Source organism: Acanthopagrus latus, chromosome 3 (assembly GCF_904848185.1).
Source record: "Acanthopagrus latus isolate v.2019 chromosome 3, fAcaLat1.1, whole genome shotgun sequence".
NCBI lineage: Eukaryota > Metazoa > Chordata > Actinopteri > Spariformes > Sparidae > Acanthopagrus > Acanthopagrus latus.
Window position 1 is genome coordinate 2,321,249 of NC_051041.1, and position 25,778 is coordinate 2,347,026.

The 25,778-nt window shown below is 42.3% G+C and overlaps 1 protein-coding gene across 3 annotated transcripts in view; it reads right to left on the bottom strand.

Moving 5' to 3' along the window:
- Positions 1-1,831: 1,831 nt before the first annotated feature.
- clcn1a (chloride channel, voltage-sensitive 1a) overlaps positions 1,832-25,778 on the bottom strand; it is a 46,269-nt gene continuing 22,322 nt past the window's right edge. For 2 of the 3 annotated variants that reach the window (XM_037092619.1, XM_037092617.1), the window contains 13 exons: positions 25,325-25,480; positions 19,744-19,813; positions 18,476-18,586; positions 17,209-17,422; positions 16,912-17,045; positions 16,663-16,754; positions 15,855-15,947; positions 15,474-15,564; positions 13,751-13,833; positions 11,553-11,597; positions 10,196-10,300; positions 6,335-6,421; positions 4,990-5,538 (listed from right to left, as the gene is read on the bottom strand). In XM_037092619.1, coding sequence (XP_036948514.1) covers positions 4,990-5,538; positions 6,335-6,421; positions 10,196-10,300; positions 11,553-11,597; positions 13,751-13,833; positions 15,474-15,564; positions 15,855-15,947; positions 16,663-16,754; positions 16,912-17,045; positions 17,209-17,422; positions 18,476-18,586; positions 19,744-19,813; positions 25,325-25,480 — 1,830 coding nt within the window. Of the gene's footprint in view, positions 5,539-6,334; positions 6,422-10,195; positions 10,301-11,552; positions 11,598-13,750; positions 13,834-15,473; positions 15,565-15,854; positions 15,948-16,662; positions 16,755-16,911; positions 17,046-17,208; positions 17,423-18,475; positions 18,587-19,743; positions 19,814-25,324; positions 25,481-25,778 lie in introns of all 3 variants that reach the window. The other variant, XM_037092618.1, reaches the window with a different exon arrangement.

Sequence of the window (25,778 nt, forward strand, 5' to 3'; positions counted from 1 at the left end):
TGTTATCCTTTTGAGTTCGTTTAGAGGCTTTCTGTGTGTGTGTTCAGCGGCAAAAGGTGAGTTTTTTTTAATGCCGTTTTATGAAAACATCAAAATGCATTTTAATAATAAAGAAGTGCTGCAGAATAGAAGACGTTCTTGAAAGCAAGATTAGAAAGACTGGAAAGAGCTCGACTGAAAGGCACAAAATAAGGTATTTTATCACAGAAACATGAGAAGGAAAGAAGCGTTACTGTGACGTCACACTTAACATAATCTGTTTTAAAAGATTCTATCCTCGGCTGCTAGAGAGGATTAACCTGACATGCCAGAACCATCAGAGAGGTTGATCACGGCTGAACTCCAACCAATCAGATCAATAGTAGGAGCCAGTCAAGATGAAAGTGAAACCATCTTTTCTATCGAGAAAAGCTCTCAGTGTTGTTCTTAACTCTTCTTTCAGAGAAATAAACTCCAGCTCTGATATAACTGATGCTTTAGAAGTTACGCTGGTCGTCACAGCTGAACCACACTTGTTGATTCAAAGGACACTGACTGGTTCAACGCTCGTCTCTCGCCCATAGCTTGAAGTCTGGCAAGGCGGATTCACGAGATCGTAGGTTACGATCACCGAAGCGTGAGAGTGAAGCTGGACTCATCAGCTTCACTCTCACACATGCCCGTGTGTCCTCTTGTTGCTAAGGGTCCATCCACGTGGAAACACTTCTGTGTAAATGTACGTGTTTTGCATCTTTTTGGCCGATCGTCCAAATGGATCCTGTAAACACACTTTTTTGAAACCGGGTCTCAGGGTGAAAATATGAAAATTGTGCCCTTGCGTTCTCATGTGGACAGTAAATCCACACACTTTACGTGTCGATGAGGCCCTATCCCTCGACCTTTAGCCTTCTAGACTCTTAATCCCACGACGCCTCATAACAACAACAACAACAACAACGGCCGACTACGTGCTTGTGTTGCAGAAGATATTGAGCCTATCAGGGTTACGAGGGCAAAATATTCTGCTCCTCTGCCACTACGCTGAGCGAAAAAGGATTATGGACGACCGACTCGCCATTTTTGTCTTCTTGTTGTGTTCGTTTTCTCCTTCTACTCTCTGTTTGTATACAGCGTGCGAGCTTTATGTATATGCTCCAGCTCTTCTTTGTTTTTGGTGAATTTCAAGCGACCCTATAGGCCTGGAATATCAACTAAAGCACATTTGAGTCGTTTACAATGGATCCGTTTGGACGCAAATATTCTTGAAACGATGCAGGAAACAAGGAAGGAAAAGTCTCCTTTAGTGGAAGTGAAACTTACCACAGAACTTTTGTCATATCTGACAAAACCGAGATAATAACTCTGGTTTTCACTCGCTTTAATTGAAAAGTTTTCTTCTAAAATGAGATGACTTCCACTGAACAGAGGTCTGCAGAAGAGCTGACTAAATGCCTGTAATGACTTTTTGCTTCAAAACTAGTGACACCTAAATTACACAAGATAAAAAAAAAAAAAGCAATTAAGGTAAGAAACCAAAGGAAGATACAGAAACCCCGTCAAAATAAGGTTTAATGTGACAGATGATCAGTGTGCTCCTGGATGTGTTATATTGCCCATGAATAAGACTTTTAAGTTAAAAGCAGATTATCAAAACATGTTTCATGTAATCACAGTAAGTAAGAAACTCCTGATTTCTCAAGTGAACATCTAGACTTCCTTCCTACCTTGACGGAGTTCAGTTCTTGGTCCAAGAGACTAAGAGGAAACCTTTCTCCCTGACTTTCTCCTGTCCTGGTCTGCCTCTACAAACACGCCTGACCTGGATACACAAAAAGGTGAAACTGAAACACAATTAAAGCACTTAATAAAACTTTATTTCGCTACATCCTTCACAGTTTTATACATCTTCGAGATAACATTTTGACTCTACTAAGAGATAAATAAATAAAAACATTAACCACAACCACAGACGGACAAAATGAGATTTAGCACTTTTCGACCAGGTCAGAGCCCCCCGCTTTAAGAAAACAGACACACATCATTTAAATTCACACACAGACGTAAAAGGATTTTCTGTTAAATCTGCAGGTTTAAAGACTTTCAAGGCAGCACCTGAGAGACTGAATCCAGGAGATAAGAGTGTAATAAGAGATGGAGTGATAGATGATAAGCGCGGGTGCATCACAAAGGAGAAAAAGGTCAACAACACATTAATGCGACTATTAAGGCGATCGCCGAGCAGCTCCTCAGATTAGATACGTTTTCCTCTTCATGTACAGAGTCGGTGGCCATGAAGGAGTTTAATAAGACGAGGCACTTCTCATCTGATCATGAAGATAGCAGGCTAAAGGGTCGTTAGGTGATAATTAAAGGTTTAAAGTTCCACTATGTGATAGATTTAACACAAATATTTAATCATGTGTCACTGGAAAGTCTTGAACTTGAACCTGCAGACAGTTTTTTTTTTTTGCCTCTTTTAGTGAATTCTTTCAATTTTCCAGCTGTTCTTGAACCACTTCGAGTCTCTTTGCTCGTACTAATTTCAAGACGAACAATAGTTTTCTGATATTTTACTTCATGTAATGTATATATAAGTAATATAAAGACAGAAAACGGAAGTTATGTCACTTTTCATTTGTGCACTAATGTTCAAATAGCACCTGTATGTTCGTGGTTACATTTTAGGAACTAGAGTAAAAACTCTGAGAGAGACGTCACACAGGAGCAACTTCAAATCCCGCAATAATCATCCTGACAGGTCTGTATTAAAACAGTTTTTTCTAATGAGGTCATTCATTAGGCTAATTAATACATTCACAGCCGTCTGTCAACATACATCTTCGTCTTCGTTTAGCATATAGATGTTACGTGACAAAACGTCAGCCGTCACTCACTGTCACGAATGTCAACAAAAAGCTCTGGTTGTTTTATGATTGTTGGCATTTTTCTGCATCGTAAGATACAAAACAATTCAAAGTAGTCATGTGTGATCAGGAAGGAAGCGTCGTTAGGGAACTAAAAAAGGAAAAACAATCTCCAGGACCCGTGCAGCGGGGTTTCGGCTGTCGTCAGCTGCCTTTAGCTGCACCATCTATCAACTTAAGCGTGATGAGATGAGCTCTGAGGCTGCATCCACAAGGTCAGCACACAATTTGGAGGTCGTTTTGGGGCTTTAGCCGATCTTCCACAGTGGACTGAGCAGCTCCATTAGTCTCCTGCTATCCAGATGGTCTGTTGGCAGTTAAAAAAAATCAATAGCTCCTGCTCTCATCTGATAGAAACGTTCTTTTAAAGACACATAAACGTTGAGGTGACACAGGACTACTGTGCAGAGGTTCAGTGGGTTCATATCTGGTTCGGGCAGCGCAGGTTCGGATCACTCTTTAACACCAAAATACACAAATATGGAACATATGTGGGGCTTTAAAGCACCGAGACACAGAGACGCGTCTAATGAATCTGAATTAAATGGGGAAATGCAAATAATAGCTGTATTTTTGACATTTTTCATGATTTCAAACATGTAACTATCAATGACAAATTATATTTTTAAATGGTGCTTTGACCCTTTTAACAGGAACGTGATCCTGAGGGAAACTTCAGTCTAGGGTTCAACAAACTGCCTCAATTAGTTTGACTGAAGAGAAAGAGGAAGTGAGGAGGAAGCATTGCAGGACAAGTATCAAAAACACAAACATGTACGGAGCTTATTCGAGGGCAACTCCAGTATTTTTCAAACTGGACCGTATTCTCCCATGTTACTGTGTCTACATGACCAACAGGACAACAATGTCTGATACTGGTACAGTATCGGGCGAGACAAAACAGAAAACAATCACCAACTCTGGTGTAAACTTTAAATGTTATACGTGAATATATGAGGATAAGTTCAAGAGCAAGGGTGGAGGGAAAGCCAGAATAATTTGACAAGAACTTTGACAGGAGACTGTGGAAAAAAGATAAAATTACTGTTTCTGCAAATGAAGTTCAGTGGCTTTGGGGTGTGTTTGTTTCTGGTTGGACAAAAAGGATCTTCTTGACATTTTTGAAATGATTGCTACAGAGACAAGCCTTTTTGTTCGCTTTTCAACTGGCACTTTTGGACACAGCCTCATGATAATAGCCTTTAACTAACTAAATAATAGGGTACACAATATGGATTTTTAATTTTTGTATCCAATACCGACAATTACCTGCTTCTCACGGCCGCTACCAATAAACTCAGACTTGTTCCCTCCTCCCCAAACAAGTATAACCAAGTTACAGTAGTGTTGTCTTCTTCTGAATCTGAAAATCAATGACCACTCCAGAAACAACACGTGTGGCTGTTGTCTACATTGTGTGGTTCTACACAGGTGCAGCAGCTCTACGTCATGAGCACAACAGCAGCATTGTTGTCTGATGTCTGGCGGGAGACGAGGGAGGGAGGGAGAGGATTTGACATCATCAGTTAAAGACAAACCTTCAAGCAGGTAACCCTGCTGTAACAGAAACACAAACCACTGCTGCGCTGGGCTGACGTGCCAGTTGAGCTGAGCTGAATTGGTAATATGAAGAAAAAGCGCCATACATGGATGTATTTTTTGTGATATGTTGCTGCAGTGATCTCGCTCAATTCTGGACCAAATTCATCAATTGTTGTCCACTTACGACACACAACATGGGAAAATAGGAGTCAGTTTAAAACATAATGGAGTTAACCTTTTAGGAAAGACACAGGTCGAAGTGAGCAGGGCAATGAAAAAGTTTTTTTTTTTATACCCCCATCAACTACAAGGTCTGTGAAATAAGCACACAGAATAACGACGGGGTAAACTGCTTAGCTTGGTGCAGCTTCAAGCAAACACGCCGTTCGCTCCACCGAGGGTGGTGGTGACAAAAAGAGGTAAATGAGTGTCGAAAGACCGGAGCAACAAATTAAGAACACAAGAAAAAAAAAAAAAGAAAGAAACTCACACTATTAAAAAAAGTTTTCCATTATAAAAAACATAACCATCACTCTCGTCTAATCTAAACCATTGGCTCATCGTCGCTGTCTTCATCCCCCTGAAAGAGTCCCTGTAGGGTGGAGAGAGGGATGGAGGAGGAAAGAGGAGGAGGAGAAGGAGAAGGAAGAGGTGGAGGTGTGGAGGAAGGCGGGACTGGGGGAGGAGTGGAGGAGGGAGGGAGGGTGAGGTTGCTGTTGTAGCTACAACTCCTACTACAGGTTGAGGTGGAGGCTGCCGTGCTGCTGCTGCTACCGCCGCTTCCTGTACTGCTGCTGGTGCTCTCCTCCACCTCCAACTTCACGCCCTCAATCCACACCTCTGTTTCATTTTGATGATGATGAAGATGATGATGATGGTGGTGGTGGTGGTGGTGGTGAGGGGAAGAGGGGGAAGGAGGCGGGGAAGCAGTCGGAGGTGTGGGAGGGGAGGTGGAGGCCGGAGCGGATGGAGAAGTAGGAGAAGAAGGTGGAGGTTTAGGGACAGAGTTGTGGTTGCTGATGTCGCGGAAGCTGGCGAGCGGAGGGCGGAGCCGGACGCCGGAGCGCGTGGAGCCCTCGATGGCCTTCTGGAGCTGGAGGAGGACGAGGAGGAGGAGGAGAAAGGAAAGGATGGGAAGGTAAAAGGGTGGAGAATAAAGATGGAAGGAGGAAAGACAAGAAAAAACAGAAGAAGAGGAAAGAAAGAGGATGGTGGTCAGCAAGAAAAGACAGCAAGATGGAGGGATGAGTGGGTGACGGGGTGAAGGAGGAGAGGAAAAGGGAATGAATTAAAGAAAAGCCTGAATCATACAGAGAGGATATTGATTACACTAACAAAATACTTATACATAATTCAGAAATCAGGAGCAAAAATCCAATTGGATTTAATTTCCTTCAAAGTCGAGACAGACAAGAGAAGACTTCTAAAAGTTGAGTGTATTGAAAAAAGAAAAAAAGAAGAGGGAGTTTTCAGAGTTTAATCAACATCAATTTTAATTAAATTTACTGTTCAGCTATTGCTTCCAGGTGACCTTCAACAGACACAGTTTAAATGTAATGGTGTCTTCTATTCTTCTAAACCATTTAAGTTCGAGTAAACATGCCGCAGGTGGATCTCCAAATACCTGTACGCAGTTTATCTCGTATTTAGTTGTAAAGTTCGGTCTTTTCACCCGTCTAGTTTTCTTACAATAAAATGATTCAACAGTTATTCCAGCATCACTTTTAAAACAGCTGATACGACGTGTCCGCCGCAGTGGACGTTTACACAACTCCTTCAAAATAAAAGTAAATGGCCTGATTTTTCATTTTAAAGAAGTATTACTTTGGAGTTAAAAAAAAACTATCCTAAACAAAAACACTCACACACTCTGCGGTGAAGTTTCTTACCTCTTTGAGCGCCACCACTCCGACCAGTTTGCCGATACTGGTCACATAAGCGTGACTTAGCCCCAGCAGTGAGAACAGAGTGTGGGTCTGTGGAGGCAGCGAGAAAAGGTCACACGTCAAATTACGACAAACTCCTTCCCTCTCAGACCAAAGACGGCCTTTTTACATCTGTCTGTGAATCCAGACAATTTACAGGCGATGAGCTTCCCTGTCAGTTCTGTCTAGACACAATGTCACAGAGACAGGAAGATGAAAGCGAACTTCGCTCGAGGCTCCAGGTGAACTACAGGAAGGGAAAGTCCTTGAAAATGTTTCTGCGCACAAAGTATTCTGTCTGTATTCCAGCTGAGGTCACACTTTAGATGAGCTCTTTTGTATGCATCGGCGCAGCTCCACCAAAATTATTAAAGCCTCCTTTCTGCACATGAATAAGCAGAATACTTTCGATATCACCATGAGAATAAATTACACTGACGACAAAAGAAAACAACAACAATGGAACAAACTGTTTACACGGTTCAGTCTCCCGCAAATCCTGGATCACCTTCAGGTTCCTCATAATACAAATGTGAGCGTTTCACAGCAACTGTACAATACAGGAATACAAATTAAAGTATACACAGTATAATAACATAATATCAAAGCCAGAAATAAACTAATAATTTAACACATCTGCTGCTTATTCACACATTCATCGTCAACAGGCAGCAGATTTACAAGATTTGTGAAATCTGCAGCTGGGCTGTTCAAACACATTTGGGATTCATTCACACCCCAAGATGTTCAGTGAGGAGTTTGAACTCTGACGGCACAAAACTCAACCAACAAGTCACCTAAAAACTGCAGGACTGTAATGCAGTTTATTAAAAATAAGAGCATGATCAAAATAAAGGTCAGCAGATGATAAAATGTCAAGGTGGTGAAGCCTAAATCTACTAAAGCAGACTGAACTGACCATTTGTGATTCCACGGAGGGCTGGGACTCTTTAAAAAAAAACATTTTGATACCAGTACCAGTCGTTTTAAGACACTGTGAGTCGAGTCTCTGGGCGTAACCTGGTGTTTTCCATCCATTTGTCAAAACAGCGAGTCAGCAGCACTGTTAGATCTTGGCACAACGAGCACGCCGCAGGCTTATTGGCTCAGTGATGCTGATGAGACGCAACAGACAATTCAGTCGGTGCCAAGTATTGACGTTTGAAAAATCCAGAATATACAAATATGCAAAGTTTGACCGCTGGGCACGAGGTATCTCAATATCAAGACGTACACTGTATATTGGATCAGAACCGGCTTTTAAACTATTTGGCACAAATCATTCTTGTAGTCCCGCTAGAGCTCATGTGAAAACTCTGCAGATAGATCATCTGAATATCTACGGTGAAGATCAAACATTCAAATGTAGGAACAAGAAGACAAAGACAGATTGAACTGGAGGGGGACTTTAACAGCTGGACACCAGCAGTAGACCGGAGGGTCGACAGCGAGCTGGTTATTAGTTTGAGTGTATCATCATTTATTTATGTTGCACGTACAACATCTATCTATCTATCTATCTATCTATCTATCTATCTATCTGCGGCTCCAACAGCGACATGATGCGTCTGCTGCCACACTCAAAAAAAGACAAATTCTCCGACTGTTTGTCCAAACAGTGGCATGAAGAGAATGTGAACAAGCTTCCCCTCCAGAAGTAATTATTGTTGGGTCGTTATTGAGGAAGGTATTTTGTATCCTGCCCCTTTTCCAGTGTAGATACTCTGTGGTTAGACTTTGTCAGCTTCCAGGAGGTAAATGAACGGTATAAAATATGGGAGCTTCTTTTGTTCACCTCTAAAAACAGAAATGATGGTTCTAGATGAAAACCAACAGACACAACTCCCATCTATTCATACTTGGGTGTTTATGTAATACCCCTCCCTGACCACTGTTAATAAGATTCTGTACTCAGTCAAAAAAAAGAAGAAAAGAAACGTCGTCATGTCTATCTCCTTTTAGTCGAGCGACGCCGTGTGAATAAATCCGAGTCTTCGCTGAGTGTTCTTCATGTGTCATTACCCTTCTGTCAAGGTTATCCACATCCGCGGCTGAATGAGACATTACAGGAGTAAACAACTTGAGGAGCCGCATGTGGGAACATCAACAAAAGACTTGCCGAGCGCTCGAGGTGCTGAACTTCATTTATATGCTTCTTTGTTTGTTTGTTTTTTTGTTGCAGGTATTATACAAGCAAACTCTCGTCCAGTGAATTTACTTTCTCTCTTACTTCCCATCCGAGTAATTTCATGCATATTATGAGGTAATGACGGATAAATGTGAATGAAAATGGAAGAAAGTGACAATATTTCCTCATTTTTTTGGATATTTTTCATGTCGCGTTGAGATATTTTCATTTTAAAATGAAGCAACGTTAAAATGAAGAATGATGGAAATGAGGATGTTGGATGAATAAGAATCGGCTCAGGTTTCGTTCACTTGTGTCGTTACTGTGCACAAAATTGATGGGGTTGATTTTGGGGCCATTGGTCAGTTACTTTAAAGCTGCTGGTAAATTTAATATCAAAATACATAAAAAAACATAACAAACAGGAAACCAGCTGCTGAGAGTGTCGCACAACAAGTCTGACAGGAAGTTGTTTCCCACACAGCTGTTGACTAAAGAGGTGCCGGGTGTCCAAAGTGGTGGAAACGAGAACTGATGTCGCACTTAAACATAAACCAATACCAATTTTAGTGGCAAGTTCATTATAGAGATACTGCAGCCACTGCACATGCCCAGAGAGATTACAGCGTCCTTCAAATCACCTTCAAGCTAATGATGAACTGCCAGATGTTTGCAGCAATAAACAAAAAAAGAAAGAAAATTATAGTAATGTTTGTTTGATTAGTCTGCTCATTAAGGTCACTTGGGATCCCGATAATACAATAAGTTTTCCCTTTTGGCACGTGGAACACCTTTAAGTTTTGGCCCTTGAAGAAAAAAGTTTGCACTCCTGCTAGAGAACAATAACACCATCGACTTTCACATTTGGTTTCCTTATAAACCTCACTTGAACTATGCAATTTTATCTGCCACTGGGCATAAAGTCTCTGGAGAAAACGAAGGCAGACTGGCGGTCCAGCCGGGCTGGCAGCCTGGCACCATTTCTATCTGCTTTCCAGTCTCTGTTATAGACTTAATGAATGAATAAACTTGAGTTTTCTCTTCTGCTACGGCTCGTTGTTGCTGCTCGGAGGAATAAATAATATGTGAGCAAAGAATGAGAGTAGTAGCTCGCACACACGGCTGTAAACAATGCAAAGTGCCAGACAAATTGACTGTTAATGTTTCAGGAAAGGAATGTATCCAACATATTTCTGAGCCTCGGGGATACATGTACAATCTGTTCTGGTCCGTTTCATCTGCAAAAAACAGAACAACTGTCCCTCTACCATAAACTGTTTTTGAACATTTCTGAAAACAAAGCCCACAGAATGCGTCCCGATCCAAATTAATAGAGATGTATCACATATCGTATTCGGCACATACGAGCTGTTGAACCCCCTGAACCAACTGGGATCTTTCCATTTTCATTCCGATCATTACTGCATGGTTGAACAAACTTTGAAACAAAAACAACTGAACACTTCTGTGTGAGAATGCTGTGTAGAGCACAATACTTCTGTGATTATGCCTCTTTATGGCACTCATAAATCTCCCCCCAGCTACCATATCTTTCCTACCCATCTATTTATCTTCCCGTTTCATGGAGACTAAATTACCGTAATGAAGCAAGGTGCTCTGAAGCAGCCACTGGAATATGATTTAAACATCTGCTGACCTCTGTGGCGCCTGTTTATCTCTGTCTTTTGCCCACCAACCTTGTGTAACGACGTTCTCTCAACCAGCTGGAAAGGGGAAGGGTCCACTCGTATCTCATCGATTTCCATCGGCTTGTCCATCTCCTTCTCTTCCCACGCGGTGATCTGCGACAGCGAATAAGGAACAAGGTCAGAGTCACTCCTGTGACGGGGGGAAAATCCCTCCTTTTTATTCAAGTATGCGAGTTCAGCCAGCGGTGAAGATTAGCATTTGTTGTTATGATGGGTCATATACATACAGTATAGTATTTAATTAAAACATTATTCACCATTAAATAAATCATGAAATCTCTGAGCAGGGTGTTGAAACTGAAGGTGTGTGTGCGGCTGCGGAGGGTAGATAGCTGCGACCGAGGACAGTTTTGCAGCTGTGAAAAACCTTGAAACCCTGCGTAGCGTCCTTGCGTGTCACCGCTCTCCCCCTCGTGAGATTTAGGATGTCTGACACCTTTTAGCCTCTCTATGGATTTTACCTACAAGCCTCGGCCTGCTGTGACAGGGGCGGCAGTCTTGTAGAATTTACAGGGCGATGTTACGGGGCGTTTTGGGTAAGTGCCAGGAAGAGTAAAGGCAGAGCAGCAGACAGAACAGGACTGGAGGGCACAATATTGTTTTGGGGCTCTCAAAAAAAAAAAAAAAAAGATATCTCATTTACAATTCTGTCTGCGTTCACACTGCAGTTAAAAAGTGCCCCAATTGTGGGTCTGCTCCTCAACTGTGACACAGATCTCTTACAGCTGTGACCTACATGTGACAAGGATTCGAATGCTAATATGGAGATATGCCAACACTTACGACATGATGAGTAAACCCCAGAGCTTACTTAGCAGCCCAGTGTCCAGGGTATAATGTTGGCAGTTAACCTTTCTGCAAACCACAGTCACATCTATAAGGTCGACATGCACCAAACGAGGCACATCACATTAACATTACATGCTCAGTGGAGGGGAAAGCAGCCGCGTTATTACAAGCCAGCAAGGCTATCGAACGGGCCTGGAGACATTTCCATCTGTTTTTGTGGCATCAAAGTCTGATTCTTCATCAGAAGTTGGACAATATCCTTCTGTGATCCACAAAAAAAAAAACAGGTGTTTTAAGCCAAACCATGACGTTTTCTCAACCCTAACCAAGACGTTGTTGTGCCTTGATCGAACCAGAAAATAAGCAGAGAGTTGTGACTTTAACCTAAATATACAGAAAGCTGCAACAACATGATTCTTCAACAACCATCGTCAACTCAGCTGCAGAGGACTTGAGGTTTGGTGACTCGACGCGACATGAGTGTGAGTACTTGATCACCATGCTGTTAATTATTAAGCAGAGATGCAAATTCATCATCCCTCCACCATTACCGTACCTCCTCTGGTGTCATGGTGTCTGACAGGGGAGGAGGACAGGGCTCCTGGAGACAAAAAAAAAAAGGGAAAAGACAGATGAAAGATGAGAGATGTCTGTGAGTGATTTCTATAAAAACATCCTCTGTCAGTTGTGTCCCTCTGAGCCGGGCGCGATGTCACCTCTAAATTCAGAAAGCCTCGTCTGAATCTTACATGAGGGAAAGTAACTGCAAGTACAATCTGTGTCACATTCTTGCTACAGTTATCCAATCTGATTGCTGTCATTTGTATAAAGTATTTACGTATAAGAACGTATAAAACACATACATATATACCACCAGCAATTACTCTGTTTTTTTAACTGTCTACAGAGATAATTACTGCTTGTTTTGATCTTGAAAAAATAGAATATTTAATCTAAAAATATCTTGAATTCGATCCATATTTTCTTCAACTCCATTTTGACAAATTACAGACATCTTTTGGTAATCCACCTAGTTTCTTCTGCTCATCTTTCACCTGTGCATCACCTTAGTGAGTAAACTGAGGGTGAAATTCAGGCCAACACCTGCCGCAACCTGTTTTGTAACATCAGAATTAATGAGCGATGCGTCCCTCATATACTCGCTGTTGAGGCAGCCGCTTCTGTCCTTAAAACAGTGTAATATGTAAGAATTAGCCGTCTGTCGAAGGTCGCTGCAAACAAGCAGAGAGCGGTAAATCACAGCTGACTGCTGCTCGCTGTTCTCTCTGCTGTAGCTATCACAGGCTGTAGTGACGAGCTGCTGCTAGCAGGTGAACTTAGACAATGTATGGTTATGGTTTTCTGTTTAATAACGGTGATAAGTGTAATAATATTTATACTTTTTGAGTTTATTTACACTAAAGGCTCAGAACTTGACACTTACATTGTCCCAGTTGAAACTATGGGAGCTCTCAGACTATTGTGTTTGACATGATATTTGTTTCTTCACCTTCTGTTGACAATATTAGATCTTTTCTTTAAATTGTGTAGTAGGATTCTTGTCCTTGCGTTACATACTACACATTTAAAGCACTAAAAATTGTTAACAAACCATCAGCGTATTGACAGAGAACAGTTGTGCGGCTGCAGCAGGGAGCTACCTTTCCTTCGTTTACATATAAAGACATTAATGAATGGAGTGTTTAACATTTACAAATTTCCTTGTTATTTTTCACCTATGCAAATCAGTGTTATTGTTTATCACTGCAGCCACAGCAATTATACTAATGCAAGAATTAACAAGATGCTGACATTATTACACCAGCCAGATAATATTCCAAAGGTCAGTGTCTGGTTACCTGCCATCAGCGGCTGGTAAAGCAGACAAATACCTGATTCGCAGCCAGAATTCAGCCGAGGTTTGGCTCGACTGCTGGTGGAAATTTCCGACTGTGAGTCTATTTGATATTCAGAGCTGTAGAAATCGCGGCTCGCTCCTGTAGAAACAATCCCCGCGCAAGAGCAGGATTGAATCCAGGAACATAATAGAGAATCAGACTGGTAATTCACGAGCCACAGCGGTGGGCACAACAGAAATCAAATTCTAATCTTGCGAGCTTACAAGCATATGCTTATTTCCAGTGTGGTTTTCATTCCTGCTCGTATAAACAGATGACATGTATTGCTTTCCCTGTGAGCCAGGCTCAGCGCCAAGCTGAATAATAAGTCTACCTCCAGTATCTGGCTTCCCTATTTCCATATGAGAGAAGGTTGAGGAAGAAGAAAAAAAAAAGACGCTCGACTTCGGGGAGTTTGTCTGACGATGAGGAAGCAGTTGTGTATTCATGTGCTTCTGTCTATCAGATAAGTGTGTATCTGCCTGAATAGAAAGCAGACACCATAATGAAAAATTCACCCTGCACAAAAAATAATGGATAAATATTTATATCCGAGCAGTGCCAGGGTGAGGACGTGGTTTTGGGATGGCGCTGCCAAATGGATGCTGGGTTATTTGCATTTCAGTGATTTTTAAAAAAAACACAGCTGAACATTTCTTGGCTACTGAGAAAAAAAACTCCAGACATCTCTGAACACGCAGCTGAACAGAGAAACGGCACAAAAGTTTACAAGGAAAAAACAAGATGTAAGTGAGCTGGATCTCAAATATATCACACAGGAGGAGACACAGAGCACTAATGCATCTTTTGTGAGCAGACATGCAATCAAAGTGCATTACCACACACACACACACACCTGTGACTGTCCCTCTGTCTGTCTGCTCTCAGAGGTGAAGAGACTCCTGAGTGTTTTCCTCACGGACTGTAGAGGACCTTTGTCTGGGGGAGAGAGAGAGACGTGCAGAGGGAGATGCAGCGGGTGAAGGTCAATAAATTATACAAATGAAGCTTTTGAGCGACTCAAAGCTTCTGGTGAGAATAAATCTGTCTGCAAATGGAGGTTGTTTTTTTTTTTTTGAGAGAGAGAGAGAGAGAGAGAGAGAGAGAGAGAGACTGCGACAAACCCAACCGAACTCCTTATTGTTGTTGCCTGGATACCATTTCACCGGGAGGCTGTTGTTGCGTGTGATAGGCTACCGAGCAGTTTACTGTGCCACAATAGACACACACACACACACTCACACACACTCTCCATCTGGTTGGTCGCGGCGAGCAAGCTGCCGAACTTTCCCTCATCGCCGTTTCGGGTTGCAAAGTTATTAATTAGGATCTTTTGACATCTGCTGAGGTCCGAGACAAACAAACTTGGTCATGTCTCGGTGGTAAACCGTGTGAAAGGCTGACAAATTACTCAAATAAATCACTTTAACCTTTTTATCTAGTGAGCAGTATGGTTGGAAGGACAAACTGCGAGCTACAGGGTGGAATTATTGTGGGAATTATTCGGTGTGTTCACAGGGTGTCTGCAGACAATTTAAGACCTTTTCAAGATCATTTTTAACCAAACTTTAAATTATTGAATAAAAAAAAAGAATGTTTCTCTTATTCAAGCACTGCTGGTTAGTTGAAAGTAGGAGGTTTATGTAGGAATATGTTCAGCGAGCTATGTGTTGACTGTAAAGTCAAGCGACAATATAAGGTACATTGGAAAGTTTAAATGTTTGTACAATCATAAATTTTGACTTTCATGCTGAACAAAGATGGACAAATTTAATTAGATAACATGTTTTCCCTCTTAATATCTCGCAAATCAATATTTTAGACTATTTAATGACATTTAAGGATTAATATGTTTAAATCTATGACATTTTCAGACTTTTTATGGACCTGCAGACACATATTTGTTTGTGCTCAACAGATTGTGTAACATAACATTGTTCCCGATGATGTGATTAACTCCCATGTTTTCTTGTCTCGTTTAGAAGCACCATCAAGACGTGTCTGTGTCCTCTCGGGCCTGAATGTACTTAACACATACGAGAACCCGGTGAGCATCATGGACCATCTGGGCTCTGACTAAATGCATCGTCATATCAGCTGATGTCTTTTTTCTGAGGGGCAGTAAGGGGGTGGGGACGGAGAAAAGAATAAATCCTATTAAATTCCCAGAGTGAGCAAAAAAGTGTCTGAAGGAATCAATATTACTTTGACAAGCCCCATAAGCCTTCCACTGCCCAGCCGCAACTCTGTGTCACACTGCTCCACAAGTGTAACTGAGATAAGGAGAAACTGCGACCGCCCTCCAACGCTGGATTTGTTTCTGACTAAAACTGGAACATAACTTCAACAGAAACTAGATCTGGGGTTCACAGAAAGGTAATACGAAGACATCAAACCGGAGCAAGCGAGGTCTTTATCCTTCGCTCCCTGGAGGAAGTTTTTATCACATCCTATTAAGACTACGCAAATTTCATTTTGTTCATTTATTACTTCTCCCCAGAGGCGGCTAATGCAGAAATAATGCATGACCATAAAACCTCCAGTGAGATAAAACACAAACTAGAAGGTGTGCAGCTCACCGGGAACGGGAGCAGTGTGGTTTGAAGAAGGCTCCGGAGGCTTTGGAGGAGGCAGCGGGCCGTTCCTCTCCTCCTGCACCGGGCTGCCCTGCTGACAACAAATACACAGTGAATCAGTAAACTTCACTAATAAAGCAAATAGTAACACGTGCCTGACAATAAACTGGTGTTTAATTAAAAAACAGCTTTAACTGTAATCAAATTATGTTGCTTTCAGTGAACAAAAGGTAACTTTTGGCGTTAAAACTGAGGCAGATGGCTGCAGAGCAGAAAGTATGTTGGCCAGGAGTAAAGCAAATATTATCCACTTTGGACGGTTACACTCAAAACAAAACGCTCACTAATAGCTTGAGAACAAACAGAACAAATTAAAGCCAAAACCTTTTCTCCATCCTCCTCATCTTCCTCGTCGACGAAGGCGAAGGATTCCCAGCTGTGTTTCTGAGACTGGTTCTGCTCTTGTAGACTCCGACCCTGAATCCAAATCCAGGTAAACAGATCAATACAACCAGATCTCGACAGAATAACAGGACTGAACTCTGCGTGAACTCAAAGCTGTGGCACTGTGCAGCACCTGTGCTTAATTTTTAAATTGTACCAACTCATTCAACCAGTACAGGAAGACAATCCGGCACTGATTTTGAGTCAACGGGTAACATCACCTGGAAGCTCCCAAAGTTTCTCAGATAAACACCCATTAAAAAACCTGAAAAACAGACTGAAAACTTCCTGTAACATAAACGCTGATTGATCGTTAATCATTAAAGCAATCAAAATGTGCATTTAGGCCAGTACAGTCCCAACTCTGGTGACTCATTTACACTCTCTATCTTAAGGTTTAAGTTTTGTGTTTTTCAATTTTCGCTAAAACAGTTCATTCCATACGCGTTCCAATGATTCCCCAAGTTTTCATTATTTTTTTGCCTGTGTCTGAAGTATTTCGAGGCACACTAATTTACTTTTACATCTACATACCCATAGAATGTAATCTGCAATGTACATATAACGTTTTTTTTATTATATTGTATATAAAGATAAATGGGATTTGTTTTCTCACAGTGCCAAAATCTCTGTTTGTCTCAAACAAGGAAAGACAAAAGAAAAAAAAGAAACCAGTATAGCTTATCCTGAAGTAATCTAGTAATATGCTAGAAAAGCAGATAATAGTGATGTCTCAGACTGTCCTCACCTGCATCAGGAGTCTTCTCTCCGGTGACAACCACCAATCACAGAGAGCCAGAAGCTCCAACCTGTCAACGCTGCCCAACAGGATCATAGAATCTGGAGGAAAAAGGAGAGGAAATCACAGAGACAACCACACAGGCTGAGATTAAGATTCGATGTAGCTCTGTGTATAGATGTTGGCAGGAACTGCACAACCTGGACTCATTCAGCTTATGGCAACTGTTAAAATTAAAGTCAGCATTAAGCCTTTTACCTCTCGAGTCGACCAGCGGGATTGATTTGAGTGAGGAGGAGTCCAGCAGGAGTTTGACTTCTCTGTATGTAGACTGGGATGATATAAACTTGACCTTTCTCACCATGATGTCTTCTACAAAGATGTTGTACTGGCTGTAGGACAGACGCACAGACGCAGACGTGGACAGACACAGTTGAAAACACATTTCATATTTCACGTTTCAACACTAAGCATCTTGGAAAGTTCCCTGAGATTAACTTTCTCCTCAGGTATTGAAAAACAGCAGAGGAGAACCTCTTTGGAAACATGACACACCTCATGTGTCCGAAGCCAAGCTCCGGCAGGTATGGCAGCTTCTTGACTTGGATAATGGAGTCGTACAGCGAGGGCTGCAGGCCCTGGGCCACCATGTTGGCCAGGATTACTGCCACCATCATAGGCAGGATGTGGGAGATCTGGCCTGTCAGCTCGAAGCAGATAACTGCTGTGGACACTGTGTGAGTCACAGCCCCGGTTAAAGCTGCCGCTCCTGTCAGAAACATGGGATGGGATGGTAAGGGGAAGGAGGGAGGTGGTAAAGGAAGGGTACAGGAGGAGGATTGGAAGGATGGGGGTTACAGATGAGGAGGAAAAAGAGGAGAACGACAGAAGAAGAAACACGAGGATGTAAAAAGGAGTTCAGAGGAACAATAGAGGGAATTAATAACCTGTAAGCATAGAGTAGGTGGCAGGGACACAAAGAAAAAAGGAGAAAAGGCGACACAGATCATGGAACAGTGGGCCGGAGAAATGAAAGAGGGAAAAAAGAGTTACATCAAAAAGAAAAACAAGAACAAAGTGGGACAGGCAGCAAGAGAAAGAGTTGACAGAGTTTCATAAAAGGGTTTGGAAGCAAAAAGAAAGAAGATGCATAAAAAAGGATGAAACAAAGGACAGCAAAGGATGGGAGGCATGAGGAAGGAAGAAGTGATCAGGAGAGAAAGGAGGATGGGCTTTGTAGGGCAACAGGAGGGGGATTGAAGGAAGGCCATGTTTCTGGGTCAGTGGACAGCAGAGAGAACCCACAGTGACATTTAACTGTCACAGCAAAGTGGCCACATGCTCTGATGGAAAGGAGGAAGAGGAGGAGGAGGAAGACAAAGAAGGGGGAGGGAGATGAGGAAGATCAGGCGGGGAGGACAACTTGACAGCGAGTGACAACTAGAGGGCCGGAGAGGTTGACGGGGGGAGGAAGAGGAGAAGTTGGAGGAAGGAGAGGATGAGAGAAGTGACAGGAGAGAAGGAAGGAGGACATCTTGACCACTGCTGACAAGCTGAGGGTGCAGGAGGTTGACAGTTAAGGAGGAGAAAGAGGAGGACAGGGAGGAGACAGAGGGGAGGTGGACAGCTTGACATTAAGGATTCACTGGCATGGGGTTCAAAATATGCAGCAGTAATTGGTGATCATTTGTGCCGCAGAGCAAGAAGCGCCTCGATTTGCATTATATAGTCTGCATGTTAGTCGTAACTGGAGGAGGATGAACAAAAGTTGCAGAGAGAGAGAGAGGAGAGGGGAGTCGCTAAGAGGAGGAGAGAGACTAACCAATGACTGCGTACCCTCCAGGGATGATGCGGTAAAGGATGCCATCAAACACGATCCCGTGTGGAAACAAGGTCGCCATGATCTCCCCGACCAGCCTGCCGAACGCAGCTCCTACAAGAAGACAGAAGAATTAAAATGTTACCTTTCAAACTGCTGAAGGGAATATCCTATGATTTAATTAATGAGGAAGTTTATTGTTCTTTATTTTTTTCATGTCATTCTTGTCCTTGAGGAACATTTCTGCCTCCATGTTTGAGGCAGCAAATATTCGTGGCCGAGGTGATTTTTAGAAATGCGTTATGTCTCGTCTTGTTCACTAATTTCCTTCCTCATCCGTTGACATATCCTCTGATGTTTTACAGGATGTTGTAACATGTTATAACCACAGGCCAACAAATGACCGAACCTTAAAAAAAAAACTTTTGCCTGGAAAAGCTCAAGATAACTCAACAAATTACACAGAACAAAGGTCATTCGATAAGTGTCATTTTACTACTAGAGACAAATATAACATATCACTGTCTGGTGTCCCGCATATTTGTGTTTTTATCACCAGAGCAAACAGAACAAAAGTCATCAGTGCTTCCAGTGACAGCAGATGGTGGAGCGGCTGATGAAAGAAATCACTTCCAACAGGATTACATCCAAAACATCACTGCTGTCACACAGAACCGCCTGGAACAGCAACTATCATGCTTTTTTTTTTTTTTTTTCATGAACCTGCTGTAATGGTCTCATTTAGAAAGTTTGTAAAAATAAATAAATAAATAAAAAAATGTTGATGCTTTGTGCAGCAACCTTTTAAAACCACAGAGAAACACTCAGACAGCACTAAACTAGAGCCGAGTTTGTTCATTTTAAGTTGTTTACGGTTGGTAATGATGAATATTTTAATGGGAAGCACTGGTAAAGGTCACGCTCCAAAGTAGTCCACTCGACAAAAACAACAGATGAACTGCAAAGTACTGCAAATGAACACTGATCCCTAAAAGGTTGATTTGAATAATAATTCAACTGATACCGAATTTTAAAGGCAATGAAAAATTAGCCTTGGGAGGATCAGTGTGTTCAGATCTAACTAACTGAACTAAGGGTATATGCAATGTTTTTAAATTAAGTTTACAGAGCACATCTAATCTCACATTTCTAAAGTATATTTCAAGATTATTATGGATCTGTAGTGTTGCTGCAATGACTCTCATCACATCCTAAACACCCAAATAACCAAGAGCACCATTCATCTACAGTAAAATGTGTTTTTTGCTCACCCAGTATGAAGACGGGCATGAAGGCCCCGGATGGAATGGGCATGGTGGTGGCAACTGCAGACATCCAGAACTGCAAGACAGTTGAAGTGAGACACTCTTCAGACCAGGCGACTCGTCAGATCAATGTTAGAAATAAACTCTCAACAGCAGCCTGATGAAGGTCAGCAAACCGGGTCCGAGTCACATACGAGGACACTGACAGGGTTACAGCAGAAAATCAAGAAACCTTCATTCTTTGCAACTCCGCTGGTTATAAAAAAAAAAAAAAAGACAGATTGTATGTAAGCTTATGAGGAAATGACACAAACTAGAGGCTTCAAAATGGCCGTCCACGACCAATAGGGTGACGTCATGGTGAGTTCTCACTTTGGTCCAAAGTCAATCTACGTGCCTGGCACTCTGTGACTGAAGATCTTGTCCAAACTAAACATTTAATCATTGGCATTATTCTCGGTGTTACAAGCTGAACAAGTCACCTAATCTTCTCCACAGTCGGGGAGAGAACACAAGCCTCAACTCCATTTTCTCTGACAAGAGCAAACAGGTCAACAGCAATTTTTTCTCCTTTCTGTTTTTACCTTCAGTATTCTCTCCTTGTTGCTTGCAGGTTACTCACCCAGTACTTATTAAATCTCTTCCAAGATGTTGTGAAACTCTCGTTATCTCCGATTTTGAATTTCGAAAGGAAAAAAAAAATCATTTTGTCACAGCTAAATGAGTCACAGAAGTGGAGAATCAGGAAAGTCTGTGCATGTCTATGTATGTGTTTGTGGCGTGGGGGGGGGTTGACCCAATCACCCTTGGGTGTCCTTGAGCAAGGCACTTAATCAACAGCTGCTCCGGTGCAGCAGAGAGCTGTAGCTGTGGTGGGCGGCTCCCAGATGGATGTGCAACTGCGCAGGTCTGAGTGGATGAAAAGATCAAACTCCTCTGCAGAGAAAATTAAAGCTAAACTCACCCTTCACTCCAAGCATTTGTCTCCAAACAAGTTCTGTATTCATCAGAACGTATAGCTCGCCTAATAACAGACTTTGTTCCTGGCTGTAGAGAACTCATCAGAGATAATGATGACCTTTACACGAGTGCTGGGCTTTTTTGTCATTTGTGTCTGTGTGTGTGAGAGAGAAAACTGTTACACCAGCATCCCTCCACACCACACCACACGCTGGGCTTTCTCATTTTTGATTCGAAGGGATTGGCGAGAAAACACCACATTACCATTTTAACACTCCAGATTACTATTCTACACATCGTTTGTCATCATCGTTTGAGAACTTAATTACTGTGGTACAAGATAAAAACTCATTAGCACGTCTCTCACAGGGTGCCTGCTATCCTGATGACACAGAGGCCTGAGCTCACTGTCTTCATCTCTCTTTTAATCCTGACAGTCAAACACAATCAGGCAGAAACACACAACACGCTGACACACACACACACACACACTCAGCACACCATTTCATCAGAGTCACAAATCCTGAGATAGATGGGCGCAGAAACACTGACACAGAGTTAGATTCACTGTTTGATGGAGAACAAAGCGGATGGTGTGAAAATAAAAAGAGGAAATATGGCTGCCGGTTTATGTGCGATACACAGAGACAGATGGAAGAGAGGAAGGTTATTGTCTTAGTCTGAAATTAACTACAAAACAGGTGAATTACAGCAAAAAATATAGACTGAAGACTGAAAGTAAAGGCGCTTACTCATCCTAAAAAACAAGTAAACAAACGCTTGAGGGTTTTGTTTAAAATCTCGACTGTTACTATATCAAAATCGTAAACTTTACGTTCCTTCATTTTCTGATTTGCTTTTCATAGTGTGGCATGTCAACACTCACAGGACAATTAATCAACCAGCAGCGTTCTTCAACATTTTAGATGATCTTGTGCGATGCAGCACTCAATCACTTTGGTCGGTGTCTGTTTCCTTGTAGATGAGGAACAAATCAACAGAGAAACCCCAAAGTAAAACAGACGCAGCCCTGCAGAGGCATGTAACCCAAGATGGTGAACACTAAAACTTTCTGTTCGACCACTACACCTGTTATCTAAAATTCTCTTCTTCCCGCATCAAGAAAAAATCATTATGCAGGAAAATGGAAACTGTACAGGCAGGCGGAGTCACTTTAAACAAGTGAAATGAGCAAAATAAGAAAAACAAGCCTCCCTCTGACACCGTCCTCCTTGAAGATAAAATATTGTTTTTGTTATTCCCCGCTGACGCACCGATGAGTTGCTGCACCTCTCCTATTCTGTGCAAGATTACCACTTCAGACATTATCGAGAGGTGTGCACACAAGTTTTCTTTTACCCGAGATGAAAGAACATCCTGACGCTTGAAGTGGGGACTTAAAGCTGAAATGATTGCAGAGCACAGTTTGTATCAGACTAGTCAGTCGGTTGTGGCTTCTCAGTCAGGTGGTTCGAACCACAGACAATTAAATAGATAAAGTCTTATTTTGTGTAGGACAAAAACAGGGAAACAGAAGCAGAGAGAGGCTTAAACACATGTGGGAGAGTCTATGTTTGTGTATGCATTAGTGAAAGGCTGACAGCAGCAGAAGGCGACGGAAAAGCAGAGTGTGTGTGTGTGTGTGTGTGTCTGTGTGAGTGTGTGAGTGTTGTGTGTGAGAGAGAGTTTTACCAGCCAGCTGCTCTCAGTTTTGGTTGAATTAAGTTTTCACTGCAGGGAGCCGCTTTGCTCAACTGACGAACACCATGACTAAACCAATGCAGCGTCTGACGCTGAGTGACAGGCAGGCTTTTATATTCTGTTGATAGGATTATTTAAACAGGCTTTTTTTTGTGGCTTAATTTGACCCGTTCAGAACACAAAAACAGACCGAGGTTAAAAAGGCAGAAAGATTTCGATACCTCCAAGGGGGGTAACTGTTGAATTTAACAACATTTAATTAATTTAGGAGTGTACAGACGGGAGATTTGAGGAAGAAATGCATTCTACAAATGTATTTCTATCAAATTTACAGTCCTCTGATAAGCTAAATCTCGACTTCTGCTACTTCTAATTGGACAGAAAATTAAAACACTGGCCAATACAACATGACATTGCAAAAACAAACACTGGCATAAACATCACTTTGTGTTACTGGACTTCCATGCAAACTGGAAAGTTTGGTTTTGTGTTTACTGAGCAGAAGTAATCTCCTGCCCGAGTTTCTCACTGTTCTCTGCCTGAGCTGCTTGAGAAGCTGCAGATTTTCACCAGACAGGAGGCAGCAACAGCTTGGTGCCATTTTCAGCAGCAGCCAACAGACTGTAGGCGGGCTTGGACTCAGAGTATTTAGAGCCCAGACTTTGTCTGTCTCTGATTTTTATTTTTTTTTTCATGCATGAAACACTTGAAGTCAGAAGCCCTGGTCACACCAATTTCTCAAAGAAGAAACAATACTGGGGGTGGACAGATTGACAGAAATGAATAAAAACAGTATGAATATCGTGAGGCTGAACACGAGGAGGGCTAGCCTTTGACTTCAAAACAGCTTTGATTTCTGGAGACGTGTGTTTGTGTTCTGATTACACATCCAGTCAAACGGATGGCTTGTGTTTGGTGGTTTATTTCTCAGCGGGTCGGTCTGATAAAAAACTGGGTGACAACCCGACTGCCTTGCTGTCACAAACAGTGCTGGAGTTGTTGCCCTCTCATGCTTCATGGGATCATTTTAGAAAACAATGTCCGACTGTTTCAAGTACTATTGAAATATGGACTAAAGAGAAGGATTACCAATTGGTTTTACTGTTATATAGTATACTGAACTGTGTGCATTCAGATATTAGACAGAGGAAGCTAGAGAAAACAATTAGTGGTGGGCAGAGAGCAGGGACAATTATATGAATTTCTACTTTTATTATATTTTTCTTATATGTGGCTACTCATTAATAGCGAGTCCTGCTGCTGCTCTCTCTCTGTGTCTGGGCCTCATCAGATTTTGGAACAGGTCTAATTATTTTCCACTCTATTCTGAATCAGCCTGACTGTCATCAAGCTCCTTTGGTTTAAAGTCCTCTACTCTGACATTGTCTGGACGTTAATGAAACCTCTCATTAATTTGGTATGGGAAGGAGCAGCCACTGCACTTTCGGAGGTCTTAAAAAATGGCCTTGGACATTACGCGACCAAGCAGCGACTGCATGAGACCTTATTATTCCCACTAGACTAGCTGTCATCTGTGAACCAATTTATGAGCCTTAACTTTCAGCAACCGGTTTTAATTGAAGGATCTAAATGTGACTGTTTCTGGGGATTTTTCTTTAAATTAATGCTACCAGCAGTACGCTTGGATGACATCCAACAGTTTTTATCACAATATTGTCCTGCCAAAATATCGCGATTCATGATATTACCATCACTGGGAGGGGTCAGGAATTTCTTACAGTTTATAATCATAGTATTCCATTTTACTTTATCTGTATTTTCGGGGTGCTTTTCTTCTCTATTTGCAGCAACACATGCAACACCTAGATTAAAGGTAGATCCACTCGGCGGAAGAATCAGACAGCTGTTCCATAGTGAAAAATATCAACTTATGGCGGGAAAATACCACAATGTTACAATTTACAAACAGCGCTTAACAGGGGTGGATGGAAAAGTATTTAAATGTCAACATCTAGAAATTCAATGCACATCACTGCATCCAGAAACGTCTCAGCTTCCATCATTCGGAACAGAGCTGGAGCCGACAAAAACACGTGACTACTCGCAGAGTCATTTGACCGAAGAATAAATGTCACATTTCGGCCGCGGTCACAGTTGCTGAATGTCGGCAGTGCTGGAAGTGATCCACAGGGAACTCAGTTTGTCGTCCGTATTTGCTGTTGGTTATGGCTGCGACTTCACTGGGCGAGGTTCACAGATAGGATGGAAGTCAATGGGAGGCAAATGTTGGTTTCATATATGCGTGTGTGCGGCCCTAAAACCTAAGATTAAACCTTCTTCATATTGGTTTATTTAACTGCTTTATTATTCTGATTTAATGTGGGTTGTTGAAAGTGTGTTAATCGACTTTCTGCGGATTCACGGTCAACCCAGTCCAGCACCTAGAGCTGATTTGTGTACAGTGTCGATGCTAATAACTGAGATGGCAAAAACTGTAACTCTCCAGGGTGTGTGTGTGTGTGTGTGTCTGTGTGAGCTGCTTTCAAGAAAACATAAGAATGCTGGAACTGCTGGCAGCCTGCCAACACTGTTGACCTTGGACAGGAAGAGAAGGAGAAAGACACACACACACACACACACACACACATACACACACACGTCCCCGTCACCAACACACAACATGAGTGACCTGCAACAAATGCCCCTAATGAAGACGAGGAGGAGGATGACGAAAGTGCTGACGTCAGGTGGAGCCACACACACACACACACACACACACACACACACACAGTCTCACACTTCCACTCGCACACCTAGAGACATACACACAATCCAAACACATTCACAGAGACAATGACACACTTGACCTGCACACAAACACCTATCCAATCAAGCAAACACACACACACACACACACACACACACACACACACACACACACACATTCCCCAGCAGCCCAACAGACCTTCATGACGAGGAAGAGCAGCAGGATGATGAAGACACTAACATCAGGGTGCAGCCAGGCAGCGGAGCGACCCAGACCGACTGGAAGAGGAGACCCCGAAATCTTTGTCCACGTAAAGTTGTCAAACAGAGAGTTGATGCACTCCCTGGGCATCAGCTGATGAGGGGGGGGGAGAGGGGGAGGCAGGGGTGAGGGCAAAAGAGGGAAGAGTGGAGAGAATCGAAGAGAGAGGAGAAGGGAAAAGGGGGAAGTGTAATTAAAGGGAATTAGAAGAGAAATAAAGATGGAGATGTGTAAAGGAAAGTGGAGACAAAAAAGGGTGAGGATGGGGAGAAAAAGGGGGATTAAAGAGGAATTAAAAGGGTTGAAGAAGGGGAGACAGGGAGCAGAGGGAAAGTGGGTTGCAAAAGGAAGTGTAGGGTAAAGAAGGAGCCAGAGAGTGAGGAAAAGAGGT